Source organism: Onychomys torridus, chromosome 11 (genome assembly GCF_903995425.1).
Source record: "Onychomys torridus chromosome 11, mOncTor1.1, whole genome shotgun sequence".
Lineage (NCBI taxonomy): Eukaryota > Metazoa > Chordata > Mammalia > Rodentia > Cricetidae > Onychomys > Onychomys torridus.
The window spans coordinates 19,798,921-19,825,944 of NC_050453.1; the positions used below are offsets into that span (position 1 = coordinate 19,798,921).

Here is a 27,024-nt window from a genome sequence, read left to right on the forward strand (position 1 = left end):
AACTGAACACAGAAAAGCAAGCAAAATGCCATTTTGGCTTAGACATCTTATTTTAACTGTACCAAACTAAGTAACAATGTAAACACAGATTGATTTGTATTTTCAGGATGCAGTGTACTTTGGGGAAAACAAAAGGGCACTTTGTGCTTATCACACTCATCATTGCCCCCTGAATTTACAGAGATCTGCCTGCCTTTGCCTCCCGAGTGCTGGGATTACTGGGATTAAAGGCGTGCGCCACCTAACTTTCAAGGTAAACTTGGTTTTACCTTTTCATCAAATATTCTAGACATTTCTCAACCATTAGTTGAGAGAGGAAAGAGATCGATACTGAGGTCTGAAAAACTGATACTGGTTTAAGCACTTTGATTTTAGCTCAATTATTAGTCTCATTCTTACTTATTTTATTTCATGTGTCATATTTTGAGACAGGGTGTCCTGTATCCCAGGCTGGCCTCAAACTCACTGTGTAGCCAAGGATGACCCTGAACTACTGTACTTCCTACCCCCATTTCTGAAGTGTTAGGACTGCAAGCCAATGCTACCATTCAGGTTCATGGCAGGCTCACTATGAAGCCCAGGTTGTTCTTGAATTTAACACCTCCCTACAGTGGCTTGTTGAATACCTGGATTATACATTGGAGCCACCAGACCCCGAACAACTTTCTCTTTAAACTGTCCTCTGGCTCTGCAATAGAAAGCTAAAAGAAGAGATTAAAATGGTTGAAGTGATGGCTCGGATGCAATTTTCTATCATTTGTCATCATTAAATCAATATGCTTTTCTTAGCCTGAACGCATATACATTAACCAGTAACCACAAAGACAACCCCGAGGCGAAAAATCCCAAAGACTAGGGACACATTAAAAAACGTTATCGGAGCACATGTTAAAAGACAGAGGAAAATCGACGGACTCCATCGAACATGACCATCAAAAGCAACCTTAAGTGGTGGGATAATGAATAACTACTTCCTTGTCTAAAGTTCGCGACACTTTCTAAAACTTCTAGGGAGGCAGGATTTGAAAGAAACGGATTCATATCATGGGTGGTTGCGTGAAAAATAATAGCTTGATAACACGTTCATTCTAAGCTATTTCACAGGCCTGGCAGGCGCCACCAGCTAGCAATCCCGCCTCCTAGCAGCCCGGTTTAAAAGTACTGCTGAAAGATAGGCCCGCCCATCGCATCTCTTTTCCCATAATTCCTTCCTCACTAGTTTCCCATAAACCTGAGGACTTCAAACAGCTTCACTACAGGCCCGGGGAAGTCAACCCATCCTCTAAGTTATTATTGGCCAGTCATGTTTAGTACCGCCCCACAAGCACAGGCCGAGGCGTTTGATTGGGTATGAGGGCGGTCGGGCTCTGACGTCTCCAGGGGGCGTGGCTTAGGCTCAGCTCTCCTCCCACGTCCCGCAGCACCATGTACCGAGCACTCCGACTCCTCGCCCGCTCGCGTCGCCTCCTGCGGACCCCGTCCGCCGGTGCTGCAGTCTCAGAGGAAGCAGGCACCCTCCGGCGGTGTGCCCCAAACGTCGCGCGAATGGTGAGCGAGCATCTCGGGCTGGGCCTTCCCCGGGGTGACCTTCATGTCAGCATGTCCCGGGTGTCCCCGCGGGCCGGGCCGGGCCTGGGCTCAGCGCCCGCGCACTCTTACCCTCCGCTCCCGGGCGCCGCCTCCAGCCGGGTGTGCTGGGGCTGCGGGCACCGCTGAGGGGCGCGCTCCTGTTGGGTGTGATGGGCGTCAGGGGTGACGGGCTCCGTGCCTGGGCTTGCTGAGTCCCACGGCCCTGGACACCTCTGGGACTGCGTGCATGGGGGAGGATGCGGGGTTGCAGGGGGAAGAGGGGACGAGTTAGGATGCAAGGATGCAGGAGTTGCGGGGACGAATTAGGATGCAGTTTTGTAGGAAGTGCGTGGATGGAGGAGGGCACGGGAAAAGGGGCAGCCCTCACTTTGCCCAGGTAGCAGGCCCTGGCTGGCCTGGCACTGATGGAGAGTGCCTCGCTAGGCTGGGGACCCCTCAACTCTGGATTCTTGCAGAGGTGCGCTCTCCTGCTTTCAGGCCCTCGAGGTAGATGAAGCCGGTGTGTCTTCTGAACTGAAAGCTTTACCTAAGAATTTTGAGTACTCAGTTTATGAGATTACACGTGTTTTCCCTTCAAAACTTTCGTAAAATTCTGAAATCCCTAACTATGGAAATAGGAACGTAAGAACTCTGAAGCATGCCTGATGAGATTGGATAGGACCAAACTGTAGCCGAATCAGTATTTTGTTGGAAAGACAGTTAAGGAACTTAAAGGGCCAAGCCCAAAGTATGACATGCTTCGTTAAGTCCATTTGCTGTTTAGAGTGCTTTAGAAAGCGTTGAATGTGAATGTGTGTTGCTAGAAAAGGCCTGCAAATGTGAATGGTGAGGAAGACCACTCCGACGTTTAGCGTGCTTTCTGCAGTGTGAAGTGATTCAAATCCTACTGAGGCTTTCAGGTGGGGCTTGGGGAGGGTGTTTTCTTTGTGCCTCAGTTTCCACGTGTAAAATTGAGATAATTATAGAGGCTCAGCAAGACTGAACTTGGGAAAATACTAAGTAACACTGTGCTCATTAAATATACCTCTTCTAGTGTACTTGAAAGGGCCAAAATGTGTTTTGGACTAAAAGAAACTTGAATGACAGCTTTATACCGAAAGCCACAGAGTCTGGGGCTTGGGGAGATGGCTCCAGTGAAGAGCAGAAGAAGAGTGTGATCCTTAGTAGCCGTGTCAAGTGGCTCACCACCTGTAACTCCAGCTCTGGATCTGTAACACACTCTTATGTGCGCACACACACACACACACACACACACACACACACACATTGCGTGTATACACACAATACCATAAATCCTGAAAAACTACAAAGTCCAGGCTGAGTTCTTGGAACTTTGCTTTGATGGTTTGAATGCATTTAAAAAATTTCTTAAAGAAGAATGTTTCTTTTTGTTTTAAAGTTTGGTTGGGGAACAGAAGAGTGGAGTGAATCTGTCCTGGCAAATCGCAGCACTTCCTTGCTCTTAGGGTTGTGACATCAGAAAATAGAATCAAGATAGTTTTCTTTTTCTATGGTTCCAAGGTCGTTTGCCCTTGAATCCTCCTGTCATTTCCAGCAAGTCTGTTGATTCTGTTAAAAGTTGTTCTCTGGTGTTGAGAAATTCGCATAACCCTGGAAGCCCTGAGTTGCCAGTTATTTAAAAGAACACCCCAAAGTTCACCTGAAGTGCGTCATGTGGAGGCATGATGCATTGTTGACTGCCTTCTTTGGGGCCTTGTAAATAAGATAGTCCACATGTGCTTGGCGAAGATTAAGTAGGCAGGGGGCAGCAGAGATGGCTCAGAGGGCCAGAGTCCCTGCTGTGTAACTTCAGGAAGGAAGATGCGAGTCCTGTTTTAGGGGTGCAGGATAGCATGGTAGGGTAGGCATGGCAGCAGGCGCCTGAGGTAACTGGTCCCACTGGGTGCACAATCAGGAAGCAGAGAGAGAGAGGAATGCTGGTACTCAGCTTGCTTTATCCCTTTAAAATTATTTTATAATTTATTTTTTAAATTAAAATGTCATTGCTTAATTTTCCCCTTCCCTTGCCTCCCTCTCAACCATTCCCATGTACTCACCCTCTTGTTCATCTCGAAGTCAAGACCTCTGTTTCTATAGTGGCTGGTGTGTGTGTGTGCGCGCGCGTGTGTGCGTGTGTCTTAGTTACTTTTCTGTAATGATAAAATACCATAACCAAGGAAATTTATAGAAGGAAGAGTTTGATTTGGAAGCAGAGAGAGCAAACTCAAAATGGCACTAGTCTTTAAGCTCCCCGACGACACACTTCCTCCAGCAAGCACACCTCCTGAGCCTCCCCAGTCAGGGCCATCATCTGGGGACCAAACAGTCAAATGCCTGAGAATGAGATTATAGGGGCATTTTGCTCAAACCACCATAATATACCCATGACTAAATATAAAAATATAAAAGCCACAGTGGAAGCCGGGCGGTGGTGGTGCACGCCTTTAATTCCAGCACTCGGGAGGCAGAGGCAGGCAGATCTCTGTGAGTTCGAGGCCAGCCTGGTCTATAGAGCGAGATCCAGGAAAGGCGCAAAGCTACACAGAGAAACCCTGTCTCGAAAAACAAAAACAAACAAGACAAACAACATAAAACAGAGTGCAGTGCTGCTTCTGTCTGTATGATTTCAAGGCTGAGTACTCGGTATTAGAAATCCACTCCAGTGTCTAGGATAGTGCCACTCACCTCCTGCTGCTGCGCACCGCTAAGATAGGTCCTTCCCATCTCAGTTACCCTAGTCTAGATGATCCTCATAGGTAGGCCCAGCGGCTTGTCTTCCTGGTGGTGATCCTAGACCCTGTCAGGTTGACTGTATTAACCATCACATCTGAGGTTAAAGGTTGGAAGTGGCTTTTGGAAGAGTTGGTTGCGTGCTAACTGAGATGCGGCACTGTTTGCTGTGGTTACACAGTGGGTGTGCTTTGAAGTGTGGTTACACAGTGGGTGTGCTTTGAAGTGTCTGCTGAGATTGTGATTTTAGCTACAGTTCATGTTTCAGTACTTTAATTTTAAAGTGTGAGTATCAAAATCCTAGGATGTCCCTCCATCTCTTCCTCTACATTTGTGGAGCTGTTGCTTTGACTGTGCTTTCCCGCGTGCTAGGCAAGTGCTCAGCTGTTAAGTTTCTCCTCTAAGGAATTAAACTCGATTTTAATTAATTTTCTTTTTTTAAGATTTAAAGCTGAAGAACATGACTGAAAGGAATCTTGTCAAGTATTTTTTTATTCCAAATATTACAGTAGCCCATTTAGAGGTACATTATGGTTATTTAATGATGACATTTTAGGAATTTTGAACACAGAAGGTGATCATAAAAATTTAAAACCTGAAACTTAATTTCATAAACTAGAGATGAGAGTTGGTCTCTCTTGGAACCCCACATCCTGGTACTATCTAAGAAGGAAAGGAAGAAAAGAAGGGCTGGCTTAATGATTTTGCTTCTTTTGCTTACACTTGACCCTTGCCTTAATAATAGACTGATTGTCTTCCTTCAAGAGCAGGTCAATATTGTTCAGCTAATGGTTCTTAGGTCCCAATACCATCCCCTTGAACCTATGAACAGGCAGGACCCATGATTGGGTCCTGTCATTGGTACTTAGGAAGGGGGGAATGTGAAGGGGCCCCAAAATAGCTTGACCACACAGCAGCCATGACAGGCTTAGGGGCCCAGACATGGCTTCTGAGACAGGCTTCCTGGCAGGCAACATCCAGATCCAGGAAAAGCCTCAAGCTGATAACACCCAGGGATCCACCCAGGGATGAGGAAGTACCTAACATTCCAACTATTAGGTGGCCAAATGTTCCCGAGTCTAGCACACACCTATTTTTGTTTTACAGGTACCCCTAGACAATTGTCAGCCAATCAGGGTCCCGAACCCTGGAAATCCCCTCCCCCAACCTCTGCTATGATAAAAATCCCACCCTGCCTGGGCTCAGGGCCCTCTGCTCTCACCATTGCATCGGGCAGACAGAAGGACCGAGCTCGGAGCTTGAATAAAGACTCTTTGCTTTTACATAAAACAAAACAAAACAAAACAAAACAAAACAAACAAACAAAAAACAAAAGAAAGAAAAGAAGGGCTTGTCATCTGCTATTTGTTCTAGAGTGTATTGTAATGTAAGGGTGCTTTTTAGGATCTCTGAAACAAAGGTTGTGATACAAGCTATTTACTTGTGCATCTCACATATAAATTTCAGTTGTCGGTATACAAAGTGGGAAACAAATTGGAGAATGGAAGTACCCATCTATAGGACAGGGTGGCACTCGAGGACTTGGGGCTGCCTGGGAATTGCTGTCTTTTAACTTTTCCTTGTCAGTTGACTGTGTACTAAAGCAATTACTTGGGGGTTAAAAAATTTGAAACCATCTGATTATATTTAGTTATAATAATGTAAGATGCATATTGTTTTGTGTGTATGTATGCACACTTTCTAGTGCAAAGATTAGAGAGTGACACAAGGCATCCTCTATTGCTCCTCACCACACCTCTTAAGAAAGGGTATCTTGGCCTGGAGAGATAGCTCAGCTATTACAAACTAGATTCACAACCAAAAAATACAAGAAAGAGCGTCTCACTGAACCTGCACTTGTGTTAGACTGACAAGCCAGTGGGCCTCAAGGGTCTCCCTGGCTCTGTTCTCCAGGGCTGATGTGACAGGCATATGCTGCTCCACCAGGCTTTTATGTGGATGCTGGACATCTGGGCTCTAACTTACCCATGTGCTCGGCCATACCATATGCATATATTAAAGTTCTGAGTGTCTGAAGTCTCTGAAGTCTCTTTAATGAATATATTGTGTAAATTTAAAGTTTTTAGATTTTTATAGGGTTATAAAGTATTTCTTGAAGGGGGAAATGATGTAATTATATTTTAACTAGCCCTTCCTCCCCAAAAAAGTAGAGCTCTCTTAATATATCAGGAATATTCTGCTAAGATTATTCAGGTATTAAACATTTCTCACTTACTGTTCAATATCGTATAAGTTTTTTATTAGAATACTTCACTTTAAATTATTTGTTGAGTAGTTGCTAAATTTTTTTTATTAGTTTAAGTTGATGCACTTGATAGAATCCCAGCTTCTCCAGAAACAGGAGCCTTGGGTCCCTGCTCTTATTCTGTGTGACTGTTTACCTTCAGGATGTGGGCTCTTGAGTCACAGAAGCCTTGCATGCATGCATTCATGCTCAAGTTTCTAGAGAGGCTCCGTAGCTTTCCTCAGGTTCTGAAATGCTTGCACTGCCCTAGAAGATGAAGAAGTGACTCAGCATCCTTCCTCTGCAGATACCCTTAGTTTACAGGCGAGAAAGGCCGGCTTGTAGGAGGCGACACCGCTCCTGAGAAGTGGTTGTTGGCCTTAAGTCTCCACCATAAATGTTGTTGCTGCTGCCTCAGGCACAGTGGGGTGATGCTAAATTTTAACTTTGCTTAGGTAAATCTCAAAGTGTTTCATACTTTTCAAAAGTTTCCAGTAAAATAAATTTTAAGTGAGGTCTGAATTGGTCAAATCTTGACTAGTAATAGGCACAGTGGGTTTTTTTTAAATTTTTTTTATTTCAAGGACTTTCTATGTTTGCAGTATGTTAATTATGTAAGCTTTCTTTAATACCCGAATTTGTAAATATGGATGTCAAACTTTTTAAAGAAAAGTGAAAGTGAGGAATGGAGTAACAAGGTGGAATTTTGTGGGTTTTTTTTTTTTTTTTCAAACTTACTAAATTTTTTTTTTTTTTTTTTACAGCTGATCAAGATTTTGTTTGCTTTGATCCTGGATTTCTTTCCAAGCTAAAATAATGTCAATGTCTTATCCCTGTCTTTAGGCAAGCCAAAATTCCTTCCGTATAGAATATGATACCTTTGGTGAACTCAAGGTTCCAACTGATAAGTATTATGGTGCTCAGACCGTGAGATCTACGATGAACTTTAAAATCGGAGGTGCGACAGAACGTATGCCAGTAAGTGGCTTTGTGGAGAGGGTGGCTTAGAACAATGTTACGTTATAAGTACTTTATAAAATTAAAACAAAGTTACGGGAAAACTAGCTTCCTAAGTAGTGAGTTCTTACTCATTAAGATGCCAAGAACCTATTAAAGTTTTAGAATGCTATGACTTTCCACCAAGGCTTTGATTACTTTGGATTTTTAGCTGCTATAATTAAATAAAAGAAACAGAAGTGATGTGTGTCGCACATGTGTATGGGTGTGTGTGTGTGTGTGTGTGTGTGTGTGTGTGTATGAGAGAGAGAGAGAGAGAGAGAGAGAGAGAGAGAGAGAGAGAGAGAGAGAGAGAGAGTGAGTTAGTTAGTTTTATTAGACTGGCGTACAGGCTGTGATCCGAGTAGTCAATGATAGCTGACTCCTGATGTAAAGGCAAAGGATCTGGTAGTTGTTCCATTCACAACACTGGATGTCTTGGCAGTTGCAACCTGCTGCTGGGTCCCAGGGAATTCCTGGAGAGCTGCTAGACCTCGGTCTGTGTTGGAATCCTGAAGAAGTAGGTTCTAATAACCAATGAAGGAACACCTCAGCATCAGGGTAGATGAACTTGCCAGTAAGAGCAAGAGCGAACAGGCAAAAAGCAAAAGCTTTCTTCTTCCACGTCATTTCACATGGTCTGCCACCAGAAGGTGTGGTGCAGATTTAGGGTAGGTCTTCTGACCTCAAATGATCCACCAAGAAAATCCTCCACAGTGTGCCCACCTGCTTAGGTTTTAGGTGATTGTGTGATCAAGTTGATGACCAAAATGGGCAATTTAAAGGTTTGGTTCTTTTTTGTCAGGATTTCACAGTTGGCAAACATTTTTATTTCAGTACTCAAATTCCCTTCTTCTTCCTCCTCCTCATCTGTCTCTCCTCCCTCTCCTTTTCCTCTTCACTGGGTAGCCCAGGCTGGCCTCAGAGCCACGATTTTCCCTCCTGGCCTTCCATGTGCTAAAATCCTAGGCATGCACCATCTGTGCCCACCTCTTTAGTTGTTTTAAAGTCAGGTATCGCATGATGATGCAGCATCTGTTAGGGGAAATGGTTGAATACTACTTACTTTAATATGTACCTTGTAAAATAGATGCATACTTCACAGTATACATCCATGAAGCACAGTTATTATTGGCATTGTCCTTATATGAGCATTTCTGTGTGCATGTGTGTATTTTGGTTATAAATATGTATACATACATACAAGCCTCGAGATTTTGTTGGTTCATTATTCACTTAGGTAGTTTCCTCTGTTTTGTAAACTTAAGGATGACAGTATTGGTACTGTGTTTGCATCTGCATAAAATAACAAATTTTCATGCTTATCTAAAATTGCAAACTTAAGATATTTTTCTGATTAATTTTAGATCCCAGTCATTAAAGCTTTTGGCATCTTGAAGCGAGCTGCTGCTGAAGTAAACCAGGATTATGGTCTCGATCCAAAGATTGCTAGTGCAATAATGAAGGCAGCAGATGAGGTAGGAGGCGATAAGCATGTTTACACAATGGCATCAAAGTCCCCAGGTCCACTGTGACACGAGGCTCTGAAGTCTCAGGTTAATGAATTTCAGGGTAGGGTGGCAGTATTATTCAGTGAGGATTTAATACAGTGCTCAAATCATCTTGCAATGATACTTCTGGGTAATTTTGCATCTTATTAAGTCTCTTTGTTGATTTATATAGTTTTAAGAAAAAAAAATTAAGGGGCTGGAGAGATGACTCAGTAGTTAAGAGCACTGACTGCTCTTCCAGAAGACCCAGGTTCAGTTCCCAGCACCCACATGGCAGCTCACAGCTATCTAACTCTAGTTTCAGGGGACATACATGCAGGCAAAACACCAGTGCACATAAAATATAAATAAATAAATGGAAAAACATAAACAGATGGTTTGAAGTTTAGGTTTTTATCTCATACATAAATGATTCCTTTTTAAACTGGTTGATTATTTAGTTGTACCTATCAAGAATATAATCTCCCTTAAGCATTGTCTTGAAGAAGTGGTCAGAGGTGAGTTGAAACATTGTTTACAGTGTTGCCTTACAGTGTTTATGATGATGGAAAGGAAGGACTTAAATCACTACAGCTATGTGTGTAATGTAGCTAGCTTGGTTATGTTATCAGTAATAGAAATTAGTGCTTAAAGATTGGCATAGAACAGAGTCTGAACTTAGATGATATTTTTTAATCTTAGGATCTTAATTTTGATGGGAAGAAGAAAGTGGACAGAAAATGTGTTTCCCCTACCCCCCCCCCCCATTGGTTAGCAGAATCCACAGATGCTTAAGTTCCTTTTGTAAAATATGTGATAAAGCCTGCACATGTCTGTCATATGTTTTGTGTCTCACTCACTTGTAATAGTGAGACTGTAAATGCTGTGTAAGAGTATAACTGCAGCATTGAAAAAGGTTCCAAAGAATGTCTGTATCCTGTGATTGGTTGGCTCCATGAAGGTGGAGTCCACGTTGCTGAGGGCCATCATGAGCACACAGTGCAGGGGAGAGGGAGCAGGTGCTGACAGGCACGTGGAGCAGTACTGGATGAGTTACACTTTGTTCTCAGTGTCCTCTAGGCAGGTGACTGGTGACGTTCACAGACCTGAAAAGGAGCCAGTTATTCAGGTTAATGGAGCTGAAATACATTCTGATCTTCTGAGGCATTTTGTAGTGAAGTTAAATAGTCATTATTTTAGGAAGCCTACAGTTTAAAAGCTATCACATAAATTGAGAATTTAAAAGTCTTGCAGGGCCAGTGAGGTGACTTAGTGGGTAAAGATTCCTGCTACACAAGCCCAAAGAACTGTTGATTCCCAGAATCCATGTAAAGGAAAGAAAACAAGAAAATGGTTTTCAATCAGTTTCCGTTTGAAGCCAGTATGTTGTCACCATTCAGAATATATAAAGTTTGGTGTTTCAAAGTAACTGTAACTAGAAAAAATGATGTCACAGATATTAGGATTGTGTTATAGTTGCCCTTAAACTTTCTTGAAATCATTAGCAAACCATTTAGCAGCTTTAAAATAGTTTTATAAGCAGAACTTTACTCCATCATGGTCATTTTAATAGCTAAATAAATACTTAGTAGTATTCCTTGTTTTAAAAAGACTTACTGTTAATGTTTTCTTTCCTGTAGGTAGCTGAAGGTAAACTAAATGACCACTTTCCTCTGGTGGTGTGGCAGACTGGATCAGGAACCCAGACAAACATGAACGTAAATGAAGTCATTAGCAATAGAGCAATTGAGATGTTAGGAGGTGAACTTGGCAGCAAGAAGCCTGTGCACCCCAACGATCATGTTAATAAGAGCCAGGTGGGTGCATGCTCTGCTCTGTCGGGGCAGACTGAGATGAAGTATGTGCTTTTTTGATGAGGAGAGTTTGTCCAGCTTGTGTTCTTTCTAGAGAAGACTTTTATTTCTTCCAGGAATTGTGGTTGGTTTCAAACTTCACAAAACAATCACTGTTAGGACATCTTAGTTTAGTGTATATACACATTTTTATTGTTTCATTTATTTAGAACATTCTTTATTTCAAAATCGATTTGTAAAGATAGTTTACTGGCTTGCTACCTTCCTGTAATGCTAATGTCTATTATAACTAGCTTCAGTTACTGGAACTAAGAAGTTGCTCTGGGCACAGTACTCTTAAACAGGCTTCTTTTTTGAAGAAGCAAGGGCCTTGGTGCTAGGTCTAATATATTCTTAAGTATCAAAAGCAAAGTGGTGGTGCATTTCTTTAATCACAGCACTGGCAAAACAGAGGCAGGAGGATCTCTGTGAGTTCCAGTCTAGCCTGGTCTACAGAACGAGTTCTAGGGCTACTCAGAGAAACCCTGTCTTGAAAAACCAAAAAAGCCAGGCATTGGTGGTGCACACTTTTAATCTCAGCACTTGGGAGGCAGAGGCAGGTGGATCTCTGAGTTTGAGGCCAGCCTGGTCTACAAAGTGAGTTCCAGGACAGCCAGGGCTACATAACGAAACCCTGTCTCAAACCTGCTCCCCACCCCCAAAGCAAAACTTTTATGTAATTCATTATAGTACTTTTCAAAGTATTGCCTGTAAGCATGGCTTTATTAAATGTGGTTTGTGGTCTGAAGTCTGCTTCAGAATGGTGTGACGGGATGAGAAAGCAGCTATTATAGCACCAATGCACATTGCTGGGTTTCCGCTTAGATTTTGGGGAGGTGGATGAGTGGCCATTGCACCGTTCACTCAACTGTATACGTGCTTTGATGGTTGCCATAAAAAGCATTTGAAATATTTGATAGTGAATACGTATTTTAAAATTACATCATACCTTACAAGTATGAGGACAGCTGTGTCCTGAGTGTGCACACCTGGTTGTCAGTTTCACAAGTTCTAAGTATTTTGCAGGTCACATTATCTCCTTGACAGCTTGGCTTATTTTGGCTTTCTGCCTCACAGGATTTTTCTGAAGTTTACTAAGTAAATATTTTATAAAGGAATGGCTGCATTCTAGGACACAATACTCCCTTCAAATGTGCTTGTCAACTCCTTTGTCTACTGTCTTTTATTAGGTAGTACTTGTAATGTATAGTGGATTTAGCATGCTTAGTTATAATAGGTATTATGTCAAGTGCACTTGTATATGAGACAGTCCTGAGTATGTTCATTACAGAAGCCAGATTGCTTTTCACTTCACCAACTGTCCTATTATTTGCCCCATGGACACTATTGAGTACTGTGTATGCTGGGTTCTGAAGTCCGCTTGCAGAATTAACACCTTCCGTTTCTTTTAAAAATTTCCTACAGAGCTCAAATGACACTTTTCCCACAGCAATGCACATCGCTGCTGCGGTGGAAGTTCACGAGGTCTTGTTACCAGGACTACAGAAGCTGCACGATGCACTCAGCGCCAAGTCCAAAGAGTTTGCGCAGGTCATCAAAATTGGGAGAACACACACGCAGGACGCTGTTCCACTTACTCTTGGGCAGGTATAGGAGTTTGACTCATTTTGTTTCAGTTTAGGGATTCATATCAATTGTCAATGGTTTCCCTCAAATTTGCCTTTAAAGTAGAGGCCAAGTTTATAACAACAAAGGTCAGTATTGATTTTCTGAATTAACCAGTCGGCACCTTTTAGTAGTGCTCACATGAGATGAGAGTGTGCTGGCAGTGAGCTGGCCTCAGTTGGGTTCAAGTTTTGCTTTGACCAGTTATATGACCACAGGAAAGTTATTTAGCTCTCTGTGCCTCAGTAATCTGGGTTGTAAAGTGAAGAGAATGCATGGCTGTGAGGCTGTAGCGAATTGGTTAACAAAGACTGTCTAGAGCCGTCTCTGATATACATCTTCTCACTCCATTGTCATGATGCTTCATCTGTCTCACCTTAAATTAAGAAGGTATTTAACTAAAGCGGAGTTTTAAAAAGTAATTAAGTGAGGCTAATCTTTCCCTTTATAATTATTTTGACTACATTGGAAGAGATATTACTCTTCAGGATAGCAGAAAATATTTTTCTGTTTCTGTATCAGCAGCTGAAGGGAGAGCTAATAATGTGCATTGCAAAGAAACAAAAGGAAATTCATGAAACACCTTTGTCTCAACTCACACTCCAGTTTGGGAGGCAGAGTTTATATAGTTTAGGTGTTAAGAGATAGCCATTGCCAAATATCAGCTGATAATTACCAAGTAATAGTTTCATGAAAACTGGGTGAGGGTAGGAACTTGATTGCTGCCCACTTGGACAGATTCTCGGTTGTTTTGTGGCAAATAATAAATAAAGCTTCATTCTTTAGCAAAATTTTTACAGAAGGAATGAGGAACACTTCAAAGGCTTAGCTAAAAACGAATGAAGAGATGAAATTGAACCTACTGGATTAAATTGCTTCTTTGGGCATTTTAGTCATATCCTTAGCCCTTAGTTCTGTGTGTAATTTCTAAGGAGGAACAATATGTACATTTTAGTCTATTTCCCCGGTTTCTAATTTTTACTTTTCTTTTGATATGTTGCATGTTGGAAGCCATGACTTTGTCTCCTGTATGACATCATCACACTGTTTATCATGACAGCAATTCTATTTTCCTTTCCTTTCCTTTATGAGAAACATGTATATTTACTTTGATTAGAATTGTCTTTTGAGTCTTTGCAGTTTTCAGTATCCATTTTCTGAGTGCATACTGATGATGTGTGTGTGTGTCATGTGGGGTGTGGGAGAGATGGGGAGATGGGAAGAGAATGAGAAAAGGTTGCTGTTTCATGAATTAGGTCTACCTTTGAGAATGTTTTCTTTAGAAAATAATGAAATGAAACCCTGTCTTAATTAGGGTTTCTATTGCTGTGAAGAGACTCCATGACCATGGTAGCTCTTATAAAGGAAAACATTTCATTGGGTGGTTTACAGTTTCAGAGGTTCAGTCCATTATCATGGTGGGACATGATGGCATGTAGGCAGAGATAGTGCTGGAGCAGAAGCTGAGAGTGGAGGAGGAGCTACATATTGATCCTCAGGCAGCAGGAAGTAGTCTGAGACACTGGGCATGGCTTGAACATATAGGAGGCCTCAGAGCCTGCCTCCATAGTGACATACTTCCCTCAACAAGGCCACACCTACTCTAAAGCCACACCTCCTAATAGTGCCACCCCCTATGCGCTTATGGGGGCCATGTATATTCAAACTACCACAAACCCTAATCGTAATATAAAGTATTCAGTGTTTCAGTATTTTTAGGTAAAAGAAAAGATTTAGTTTATGTGTATATCTTGGCTTACCCAGATAAGGCCCATTATAAAATACAAAGGGCATAATGTTTTTATCTCTGCATAATTATTAATGGTTCACAATGATCAAAACATGATAGATAGATTGATGGTTGCTTTAGAGTGTTGTAGTGTGGGAAGCAGTGTGACAGAATTACACTGTAATACATATTACACTGTACAGGGAAGCTATGATTCTGTCCCACCGTGACCTCCTCAGGCTGTTGAATGAGTTGCTTCACCTCTCAGGTCCCTGTAAAGGAGCCCCTTGGGTCCCCTCTCAGGTCTTTCAGCTGAAATTGTATAGCAAATATTTTCAGTTCCTTTTTTCTTTGGAGAATATTCATCATTGGGGGGGGGGATCAGTTTATTGGGTGGGTAGTAGATAGAGCAGTAGTTTAATGTAGTGCAACTATTCTTAAAGTTTTATTTCGTAGCTCTTTCCTTGGAGTATTAAAACATTAAGTTATAAACAGACTAAGCTGCATGTTTTTATTTGCATTGTCCTGCCTTGTAGATTGTATCCCTTCCTCCTCTCTTCTTCATCGTGTGAATGAATTAACATTGAGTGGCATGTAATTTAATGATCTAAGTGCATTTTAAAGGCTCCTATTTGCCGCCATCAGAGTAAATGGCATGTTGTTAGGAAGTTTGTTCTTACTGTGATTGTCTTTCTTAGGAATTCAGTGGTTACGTTCAGCAAGTCCAGTATGCAATGGCAAGAATAAAAGCTGCCATGCCAAGAATCTATGAGCTCGCTGCTGGAGGCACTGCTGTCGGCACGGGCTTAAACACCAGGATCGGCTTCGCAGAGAAGGTGGCCGCCAAAGTGGCTGCCCTGACAGGTGGGGACCGCGTGCGTCACCACTCACTGTCTCATGCCAGCTTAGGCACTGGCTAGATGTTTCTAGGCTGCATTCTCCTGAAATGTAGGAGTAACGGTCCCTACCGAATGTGTCCGTTTCCCAAGTTAATCAAGTGCATTTACTCTCTGGAGTCTTCTGTGTAAGAGTTGATGGGCATGCAGTTACGTTCTTGTTGGGCCTTCCCCTTCAAAGCCGTTTTAAGAACAGTTTTCAAAAGCAGAGACAGTTACTGCTGGGAGACTTACCAGAGCATAACTGCTATGAGCTTAGTGTTTATGTCACTGATGTCTCTTACCGTCTTTAAATGCTGTCTTCCCACTAGAACAGTGCTATAATCTGAGCCATAATTACTGTTATGATTGTTATTATAACCAGCTTGTCATGTCCAGAAAACTGATTAGGATGCAGTTGTTACCAGAAGGTTAGGGTAGTGGTAACTATACAATATATATCACAGGCCAATATATGAATTTTTAAAATATTCATTTATTTGTCTTATTATTATTAGTTTTTTTTGAGACAAGGTTTCTCTGTGTAACAGTCTTGGCTGTCCTGGAACTCACTTTGTAGACCAGGCTGCCCTCGAACTCACAGAGATCCACCTGCCTCCTGAGTGCTGGATTAAAGGCGTATACAATTTTTAAAATTTCATAAATGTATATAATGTATCTTGACCATATTTAGCCCCCTTCTCTCAGATGCATCAAATATGTCTCCCTTCCAACTTTCAAGTCCCCACCCCCTCTCTCTCTTTCTCACATAACACACACTCTTTCTGCGTGTATCCCCAAGTTCAATTTGTGCTGCCCTAGTAGCCATCCCTCAAAAAAAAGTGACTCTCCTTCCTCCAGCAGCCAACTGCTGCAGAAGCTCCTCAGGTGGGGTGGGGGTGCTTCGTGCAGGAATTTCTAACTGACTTGATCTTGTGGGACCCACAGCTGATGTGTGTTCACGTTCAGTGTCCATGTCCAGAGGACAGCATTTCACAGTGCTCCTCCCCATCTTCCCAGGGGATATAGGTGTGCTTTCTATTGCTGAGCACATAGTTGCTTATCCTCCAGCTGAGTTTGTTTGGTTTTTTAAATCATGTTCTAATACAAAGGAACTGTGTTAGGATTTAGAGTACACAGGCTTCTGAATCTTTGCTTGTGGGATGGATGGACTAAGACCATAGCTTATCTGTGTTCCCTATTCTCTCAAGTAGAACAGACTGGGTAGACAAAGAGATTTTAAAAATTATATAAGATCAGAGTGTGAACAAAAACTGGAGTAAATTTCACAGTTCTCATCGTTACTTGAAAGTAGTCTGGCCTCCTTCACGTGTGCTTGTTAAAGAGTCGTGTTAAGCCCTTTGGGATGTCTTAAAGGAGTATTGACACAGATTGACTCTTAAGCATTTTCCTCAAGTGAAAATTTACATTTATTTATTTATTATTGAGTTCTAGATATTCATAGTACCGGGACTTAAACTCAGCCCGCACTTTGTATGTGCTAGGCAAGCATTGTCACTGAATTGTACACCCAGCCCTCTGTTCCAATTCGCTTTGTGTATACTGGACTTTGTTTAACTTCTTAAGTTTGGCAGGTGTGTTTACTCTTCCCTATTTACCCTCAGAGCTCTTTCCTTCCTTCAGGCTTGCCTTTCGTGACTGCTCCCAATAAGTTTGAAGCTCTGGCGGCCCACGATGCTCTGGTGGAGCTTAGTGGGGCCATGAACACGACCGCCTGCAGCCTGATGAAGATAGCCAATGATATCCGCTTCCTGGGTTCTGGGCCTCGGTCAGGTCTGGGAGAGCTGATCTTGCCTGAGAATGAACCTGGGAGCAGCATCATGCCAGGTGAGCCCATAGCTGATGAATTCTAGAGCTGGAATTTACTACATCCTAGGGACTCTCAATCACAGAACATGCCTTTTCACTGACTGCCATCCTGAAGTTATGGGGACATGTGAGGAGCACTTGTTCCACAGTAGCCATGTGGATCATTGCAGAACTTTTAGGAATATCATTTACCAAGTCAGGAAAATGACTTGAGTTAGGGGCATGTTGAGGTTCTCATACTGGATCCTGCGTGATAGTTGAATCCTCATTCTGAAGCCAAGAGAACGACAGAGTTAGACAGTCAGGCTGGGTTGAATAAATATGAGCCCCCTACCAAAGTCCTCACATCATCTTTACCTCAGGTTCTGGCCTGTTAAATAGAAATGAACAGACACTGGAGTCTGGGAGGTGAATGTAGTTGGGCAAATAGACATTTAAGGGAGTGACTAATGAGTTGAATTTATCTGGAGAAATGTCTTGATACTGGGCTCTAACCATTCAGCATTTTACTGGTGAGTTGGTAGAGACCAGGAGCACTTGCTAATCATTTAGTGGATAGCAAAAGTTGAGGTGGCAGTATGTTGAATAACAGAGTCAAGATTCACAGACTCTCAGGAGGCCAGTTGAGTTGTACTAAAACTGACAAAGTAACTTTTAATAGTTTACTATATAGAAAATGCTTTCCCTAAACCTTTAACTATATATGTGTACATAGACCAAAAGATCTCAGTTTGTAATACTTGGTGTTGAAAAATGACATACAGGTTTAGTTGATTGCAAATTCAAATAATTGTTAAAAAGAGAGATGGTGCCAGCTGTGGTAATGCATGTGGTTAATCCTGGCACTTAGGAGGCTGAGGCAGGAAGATTATGAGTTCAAGGCCAACTTGGGCTACAAACAATGTTTCAGGCCTCACTGGGCAACTAAAGCAAAAATCTGTTTCCCGAATGAAAACAAATGGGAGAACGTCATAGACAAAGGGACAGGTCTCCAATGCATTCTCTCACTGGATAGAGGAGTCTGCTGTGTGTGGCTTGGATTTAAAGGAGCACTGCAGAGCTAGAGCCCTGGGGACCTGGGTGGCATATAGAGTTCCAGCCTACCATCTCCCCCAGCACAGCATGGCAGTACGCCCTTCTCTGTGTGGACCCCTTATTTATTGGAGTTTCCAGCTCTTCTTTTGGCTGCCACAGTCATGGATGGTGGGGGTCTATGTCTTTCTAATTGTATATTCCATGCCTCATTGCCTAAATGCCTACATAGGAACGAAAGCTATAAAGATGGAAAACCATGTGTTTCCGTTAGTTTCCATTGAGTTTTTCATTCTCTGTGGCTATGTGTCCCTCTTTCTCTGATACTGTTGTGTTTCTGTGATAATGAAGTATTCTATCTTTAAGGTATAGCCCTAGAATTCTTGTTATGTTTTGAGTCAAGATCTTATTAAGAGATCTTGCCTAGTCTGGCCTTGACTCAGGTGGTCCTTGAACTTAGAATCTTCCTGCTTCAGCCTCCTGAGTGACTAGAATTGCAGCCTGTGTGTCAGCTTTGTTTTATTTTATGTTATTTATTTAATAATGTTATATTTCTTTCTTTGATATAAAAACAGTCTTAAGTGATATGGGAAACCATGAGCATATTTGATGAGATTCTGCACTGTTTTCTCAAAGGAAAGGTGAACCCTACTCAGTGTGAAGCGATGACCATGGTGGCAGCCCAAGTCATGGGCAATCATGTTGCTGTTACTGTCGGAGGCAGCAATGGACATTTTGAGTTGAACGTTTTTAAACCGATGATGGTAAGTTTTCATTTTGATTTTTAGCAATTTTTGATTGAAGACTAATTGCAGTGCTCTTGTCTTCCTGAAAGTTTCTGGAGCTTCCACGTTAGGTAGTATGTGGTGTACGTAGCTGTAGTTAGAGTTTTCCTGCCTGGCCCAGTCAGGACAAATCTCTCTTACCCGCCAGTCCCACAGTCACTCAGACCCAACCAAGAAAGCACACAAAAACTTATATTGTTTACAAACTGTATGGCCGTGGCAGGCTGCTTGTTATCTACCTTTTTTATCTTAAATTAACCCATTTCTGTTAGTCTATACTTTGCCACATGGCTTGTGGCTTACCAGTGTCTTTACATGTTGCTTTCCATGGCGGCGGCTGGTGGTGTCTCTCCCCAGCCTTCTACTTCCCACAATTCTCTCCTCTCTTGTCCCGCCTATACTTCCTGCCTGGCCACTGGCCAATCAGAACTTTATTTACACAGAGCAATATCCATAGCACTTCCCCTTTTCTTTTTTTTTTTTAAAGGAAGGTTTTAATTTTTACATAGTACAGTTACATATAACAAAACAATTATCAAGCAAGAATTACAGTTACAATATTAAAGAAGATATCCTATCTATCTTATATTTGTGAGTCTAAGGTTTTATATCTAACTTATTTTTTATCATAACTGAGGAAATTATAACCATCTAGTCTTTAACCATATCAAAGACCTCAGAAGGATATAATATTACCTGAGAACCGGGAGAAGGATGCAAGCATTTTTCGGGAGTCTTGCAAGAGTAGACAGAGACAGCTGGCAGCCTGGACAGTCACCTAATATTTCTCAGTATCGTTGGTGCATTCAAATTGGCTACAGGCCTAGAGTATCTGACAGACCATTTTTAGAAGCAGGAATTCTGAAAGACCATCTTACCCTGTCTTGGCAAAGTATGGTGGTCGCTTTCATTGTGTCCCGCTTGTCCAGAAAGGACAGCATTTGTACTGTCAGCAGTTGAGGCAAGGGCAGTTTTTTGCCCAGTAGGCCATTTTGTACCAAGAAGACAAACTTCCAAATGGAAATGTCTTAGAAGCCCAACATTCTCTCGGGATCAAATTGGTGCTGTCAGGAGCAATTGTGTCTCACTGTCCAGAAAGTCTAAATTTTATAAACATTTTAAATGCCATATTTTGAAGGTCTTTGAAGTATTTGAAGATTACCTATCTATCTGAAATATCTCTGTGTATACCTAGAAGACTTAACTAACATGGCTATAAGTATGATTATCCTAGATGATTAATTATTAATCTATTTTTAATTATCCATTACAATTTTAAATGAGCTATACAAACATAATACCTTAAACAAGAGTAGAAATATACACACAGTATAACAAAATTAACTTTAAGTTTGTATCAATAGACTAAAATCTATACCAATGTAAAACATTTTAAACAAGTTGTTGCTCTTTAGAAGTAAGTTCCTTTATCTACCCTTTCATCCTATTATATCTATATCATATCCCCCTTTCTTCTTTAGAAAGAGATCTCATTTATAATCAACCTGCTTTAAAGAAAAATATTGGTTTTTTTCTGTCCCAAAACAGAGGGCTCTTCTGATTTGGGACACAAGAATCTCTTAACCTTTTCTTTTAGCAATATGTCTGGGTTTAGAGAAGGAGTGAGCCAATTCCATCTCCAAAGCCAGCTTGATAATTTTGGGAATGTGGGCGTAGATTTTTTACTACTTCTGCTGGAGGGGGGCGCTGTATCTTATGGGGATACAAAGAAAATTTTAGGATTATGGAGTAATCCATTAGGGTGAACCTCTGAGCCAGTTGCCTTGAAACCATTCTGGATGTCAGATCATCTGGGCCATGGTGTCATCGGAGACCTTTCAGGTGGTCTTGGCTGATCAAACCTGATGTATCTTAATCTGGAACAAATCCACAGCCTCTGGCTTTCTATGGAAACAAAAGCAGAGACTCTTTTCCAAAGCAACATATCCTTATATCCAAATTTTGAAGTCAAGTTATCTTTAAAATTTACATATTTGTTTAACTCAACAGCTTTTACGATCAAATCTTTTTATGTAGTTAAAAATTCCAAAGACAAGACAAACCAGATTCTCTGTGTAATATCCATCTTTGTAAGACTGAAACGTTGCTGAAACCGGCGGGCTGCCGCTAACTTGAGAGAGACAATTAGGAAGCTGTTTTTAGCTCTGTCTTAGAATCTTTTTTCTCAGGTTTTAGGTGGAAACTCTTGGCAACACATTGGGCGCCATTTGTAGTTAGAGTTTTCCTGCCTGGCCCAGTCAGGACAAATCTCTCTTACCCGCCAGTCCCACAGTCACTCAGACCCAACCAAGAAAGCACACAAAAACTTATATTGTTTACAAACTGTATGGCCATGGCAGGCTGCTTGTTATCTACCTTTTTTATCTTAAATTAACCCATTTCTGTTAGTCTATACTTTGCCACATGGCTTGTGGCTTACCAGTGTCTTTACATGTTGCTTTCCATGGCGGCGGCTGGTGGTGTCTCTCCCCAGCCTTCTACTTCCCACAATTCTCTCCTCTCTTGTCCCGCCTATACTTCCTGCCTGGCCACTGGCCAATCAGAACTTTATTTACACAGAGCAATATCCATAGCATGTAGCAACTGAAATTAATGCACTGAAGTGTTACTGGAATAACTTGGGATATTGGGATTCAGTCTCACTCAGCTCAAGTGATTTGATTGTTTGCTTTTTTAAGTAGAAGTCTGGAAGTAAGATGGTGCTGTGGGATGTCTTTCCGTACACTCTGGATATGTGTTGCTCTGATTGGTTGATAAATAAAGCTGCATTGGCCTATGGCAGGGCAGGAGTGCTGTGGGATGTCTTTCCGTACACTCTGGATATGTGTTGCTCTGATTGGTTGATAAATAAAGCTGCATTGGCCTATGGCAGGGCAGGATGGAGCCAGGTGGGAAAATCCAAGAGAGACAGTGAGAGGAGAGAGGAGAGTGGGGAGACGCCAAACTGCCATCCAAGGAGCAACATGTGATGGGACACAGGTAAAGCCATGGGACACGTGGAGATACATAGATTAATAGAAATGGGTTAGTTTAAGATGAAAGAGCTAGCTAGCAAGAAGCCTGCCATAGGCCATACAGTTGGTAATTAATATAAGCCTCTGAGTGATTATTTTATAAGCGGCTACAGGACCATGGGGCTTGGTAGGACCGGAGAAACTGGGTGGTGGGGTCTTCCTTTGTCCCCTCCCACTGTGAATGCCAGTAGCTAGAAATCAGTTCAGGTCTGCTTAGCTTAAAAAGTATGCCTTCCTTACAGCCCTATCTCCTGCTCAGCCTGCTGCTTTGTGCCTTCCCCAGGTTTGGATGGGAAAGACAGCCATTGTCACTTTGCTTTATACTTGACCACGGTGGTCCAGCCTCAGCCCTTTCACATTGCTTGCATTGTTCTCCTTCCTCAGTGACCTTCTAATGGACAGCCCCCATTCTCTTAGGATGACATGTTGACCGTCTGTCCATTTCTTCAGGACTTTCTGTCTCCAACAAGGCTTTTTTTTTTTTTTTTTTTTAAATTTCCTTTTGCTTGTCCGTGTACCTCAGAAACTGTCCTCTGAACTTCTCCTTTTTCCTTCAATACTCCAAAAATGGAGCAAGATGGTGTCATCCATCCTGTGTGCAGATTCCTGAGCTTCAGACAGCCAAGCTGTGTCACCATTAAGTCCTTCATTTGTAATTGTACAGTGCTGAATCTGAAATACACTAGAGGCTTATTTCTTACTGGTTTGTGGTATGAAGTCTAATTGATAAGAATATGCAGATGACTATTACTAGTATATTCATTTAAGTTTCACTTTGGATCACACAGTTTTAGATTTTCACAATAAAACAATAAACATAATGAAGTTTTTGGTTTTTGCCTCCATGGCATGTATATTCTGTTGGGATTGGTAAATAAAAGGCCAAAGTGAACTGCATATCTATATACTTTTGCATCAAGGCCATATTCCCAACAGTTAATGCCAGCTGCCTGACATATACAGATGTATAACAACTATTTATTGTTAGATTTTTAATCATTTACTATGTCTTAAAAGTAATGCCATCTTATTCCTTTGTAAAAATGAAGAAGAAGGAAAAAAATACAGTTTGGTAGACGGAGTCTTTCTATCACATACAGTAAAACCATGACATCATTCTGAGAGACAGGGAGAACATTGTGGTCAGGGATAGACCTAACTGAGAAGAAGAAGAAGAAAAAAAAAAGCTTGCCTTTAATTAGAAAATCAAGATGATATTTAACTTACAATTAAGTCATTCGAATCAAATTAAGCTTTAACGACTGTTAAAGTCCATTGGTGGAAGTATCGCTTCCAGATCTTCCTGGGGTTTTAGACAGAGGTATATACGAGAATTGTTGCTCAAAAGAAGTACTAGTTAAGTACCAGTTGGCTATATATGATCTTAAGTATTGTGTGATGTTACTTTAAAATGATCCTGGAATGTTTGTTCCATTAAGCATAAAACCAGAGAATCCAACATTTAGCAACTGTCTCAGGCCTCTACACCTCTGCACTTCTTTCCCCTGCATGGATGAGTCTTCATCTGTCTTTGGCTGTCCACTTCGTCTGTGTCTAGCAGGACTCCTCCTGGATTGTGGATATAACACACCTCACCTGTTGTGCATGTTCACTGTGGGCTCTCTTGTGTTAGTTGTCAGTCATTGGTTATCTTGTATTAGCTATCCACCATTGGCTGTGTTGGGTTAGTTATCAGTCATTGGTTATATTATTTTGTTAGTTATTCACTGTGGGCTATCTTGTGTTAGTTATCCACCATGGGCTATCTTGTGTTAGTTATCCACCATGGGCTATCTTGTGTTAGTTATCTACCATGGGCTATCTTGTGTTAGTTATCCACCATGGGCTATCTTGCATTAGTTATTCTCCATGGACTGTCTTGTTATCCACTGTGAGCTATCCTGTGTTAGTCCCTCACTGAGGCCTATCTTGTGTTAGTTATCCATCATGGATTGTCTTGTGTTAATTACTCACACTTAGGTCTTTTCTATCATTTTTAGATTTGTAACTGTGTTCTCAGTGCCTTTTTCACTTATCTTCTTGGGTATATACTGCAGATTTTGTAGGAGTGGTGTATGGTTATCGACTATCCAGCATGGACATCAAATAATGCACGTCATTGGACAAAAGAAAAACAAAGAATCTGAGGCTGAGAAATGATTCTCTTTCCTTCGTCTTTTCTGTTTCTCTGACAGATTAAGAATGTATTACACTCAGCCAGGCTGCTGGGGGATGCTTCCGTGTCTTTCACGGAAAACTGTGTGGTGGGGATCCAGGCCAACACAGAGAGGATCAACAAGCTAATGAATGAGTCTTTAATGTTGGTGACAGCTCTTAATCCTCATATAGGTGAGTTTGGAGGATAATGCCATTTAGAAAACAGCATTTAAAAGTTTAAAAACAAACAAACAAAAAGCCTTACATTAAAAACAAAAATTGTGTGTGTATGTTTGTATGTGTACATGTATGCCATAGTGTACTTGTGTATGTTGGGTTTTCTCTTTCAACTATGTTGGTCCTGGGGCTGGAACTATGTATGGTTATCAGTCTTGGTAGCAAGTGCCTTTATCTGTTGAACCATTTTGCTGGTCCCCAAAGTTTCAAGTGACTTGTTTTTTGGACAGGGTTTCAGGTATAAGGCTTAGGATGGCTTTAAACTCTTCTTTAAAAAATTAAAAACAAAAACAAAAACAAAAAACCCTTTTACATTCTTGTGTGTGTACATGAGTGTTGCTGTCTGTCTGTGTCCCTCTGTCTCATGGGATGCACATAGAAGGCAGAGAAGAGTTGCAGGAGTCAGTTCTCTCCTTCCACCACATGTGTCTGTGGGACAGAACTCAGAGCCCCCATCTTGGCAGAGAGCACCGTTACACACTAAGCTTTCCCACTAGCCCTTATCTCATATTGATGGACTCAGATGCTGGGTGTTGCATGCAGTTGGGGAAGGTTATCTCTAAGACCTGCTGTTGGTAATGTCACTAGGTGGCACTGCCGGATTACCAACAGCAAATGGACCCACTTACTTTTTTTTTCCCCCCTTTTCTAGATACTATGTAATACTTGGATATTGTTTTATCCAATTCAGACATGGAATACTACTAATTAAAAAAGAATGGCAAAATATTTGATGCTTATAGGGAAAGGGGAGAAAATTGAATACTTTTTCTGAAATTATCCTTTGAGTTCCTCCTCGCCTTTTCCAGATTGTAACTGTTTTTATACATACTTAGAGTGCAGGCCAGCCACCACTGCCCAGCCCGTAGACGTTTGCTGTGGTTTCCACAGGTTGGGGCAGTCACTGCATTATGTTCCCTCTGCCGAGCAGATGGCTTTGGTCTGTTTCTGAATGAGTGGTGCTGTTATGTGGTATGACGTAGTTCCCACTTTAGAATGTGCTATAGTCCTGACCTTTTGGTGCAGATTTTATTTGTGGTTTTCTCATTTTATAAAGTTGGTAAAATGGTTTGACTCATTTAAAATTGTTATATACCAATATTCACCTGGAAAGGTGCAAAGTGATCTCAAAGGCTCATGCGACAGATATTCCGAAGCTTGTAGGTTAGAGGTCTTGTCTGAGCAGTATGACTGGGAAGCTTTCCTGGACTCTGTGAGGACAGGCAACATCTCTGGCAAATGTGCCTCATGAGCTCAGCAGGTACCACCTCACTGGCTGACTGAGTCCTGGTCACGGGCTCTCAATGGCGCAGAAGCTGATAGCTAATAGTGCTTTGTGCTGGTGAGCAGGGATGCTTATGTTTTAGGCCTCGTTCACATAAAAAGCACAGTAGACAGGTTGATCCAAGAGTTGAATGTGTACATTCTTTCTGGTTACTCCACGCCCTTGTCAACTCAGTGAGCACTCCTAGATTCGTCTCAGAATGAAGTCAGGCAGGCCCAGTTCAGTTGTGGCTGCATCCAGACATGTGCTACTTTATTTACCCCTGGTTACTATATTGCCTCAGCAGGCTCCCCTGCTATGGTCATAGTTCTGACTTTGAAATTTTATTTCTGTCTTCCCTCACTGACTTCATTGTCCTTGCTTTGCCTTCTGTCTTTTTAAAACTGCCAATTTTTAAGGTCAAAATAACCTTGAGAACCTCCCAGTGCCACCTTTATTTAAAAAGCAGATGACTGAAGTAAACTACTGCCCATGATCTTTTGTTTTTTTTTTTCAGGCAGGGGCTGAGACTCACGGTCATCTCCTGGATGCTAGGATTACAGTACATTGGGTTGCCTGGGTTCCTTTGTCCAAATACATATTTCTGCTGAAATTTTCCCCTTTTCATCCTGTAACATCTAAACAGACGCCAGGGAATGGTATCCTCTCAGTCTGGCTGCTCCTGCCTCAACAAGGACTTCCTAGCTCTCCCTCGGGGGCAGTCCTGACAGCTGTCTGTTACAAGGCTGTCTGTTCTGCATGCCTGCAACATTTAAATATTCGTGCCTCCTTAGAAGGATAATTATGGCCAGGCACGGTGGCACACGCTTTTAATTTCAGCACTCAGGAGACAGAGGCAAGCGATCTCTATGCGTTTGAGGCCAGCCTGATCTACAGAGTGGGTTCCAGGACAGCCAGGGCTACATAGAGAAACCGTGTGTGTGTGTGTGTGTGTGTGTGTGTGTGTGTGTGTGTGTGTGTGTGTGTGTGTGTGTCAGGGGAGACACACACAGTGTACCCAAATGTGGATTTTTATGCCATGGTACTTTATTTTCAATTTTTTATGTTCTCTTTCAATTATTGGTCCACTTCAACATAGGAACAAACCTTGGATAAAATGAGGTATGCTTAAGTCTGTTTCCTAAGAACATCAAGGTTGTATTCTGTAGAAGACATGACAGTTTTGGGCATGGTCATTCTTACGTAGTTAAAATAGAAAACATCACTAAGAAGCCTGTAACATCAGTGTCAGTAAGCAATGATGGCTACCTTTTGTTTTAGAAAAATTTCACTATTAATGTGTGTGTTGTGTGTCTTCTCTTCAGGGTATGACAAAGCAGCAAAGATCGCCAAGACCGCCCACAAGAAAGGGTCAACCTTGAAGGAAACGGCCATTGAACTTGGCTATCTCACGGCGGAGCAGTTTGATGAGTGGGTGAAACCCAAGGACATGCTGGGTCCAAAGTGACTTAAATAAATTTATATTAAAATAAACTTGTATGAAATTAAAAAACAAAACTATATATTTTTTAAAGATTTATTTATTATGT

The 27,024-nt window shown here is 41.7% G+C and overlaps 1 protein-coding gene across 1 annotated transcript; it reads left to right on the forward strand.

Moving 5' to 3' along the window:
• Positions 1-1,372: 1,372 nt before the first annotated feature.
• On the forward strand, positions 1,373-26,992 carry Fh (fumarate hydratase). Its single transcript, XM_036203101.1, has 10 exons — positions 1,373-1,548; positions 7,409-7,543; positions 8,929-9,039; positions 10,692-10,868; positions 12,330-12,512; positions 14,958-15,123; positions 16,779-16,982; positions 18,633-18,760; positions 24,012-24,165; positions 26,800-26,992. Exons 1-10 carry the CDS (start codon positions 1,426-1,428, stop codon positions 26,940-26,942), a joined length of 1,524 nt encoding a protein of 507 aa, XP_036058994.1. The 5' UTR covers positions 1,373-1,425; the 3' UTR covers positions 26,943-26,992.
• The last annotated feature ends 32 nt before the right edge of the window (positions 26,993-27,024 follow it).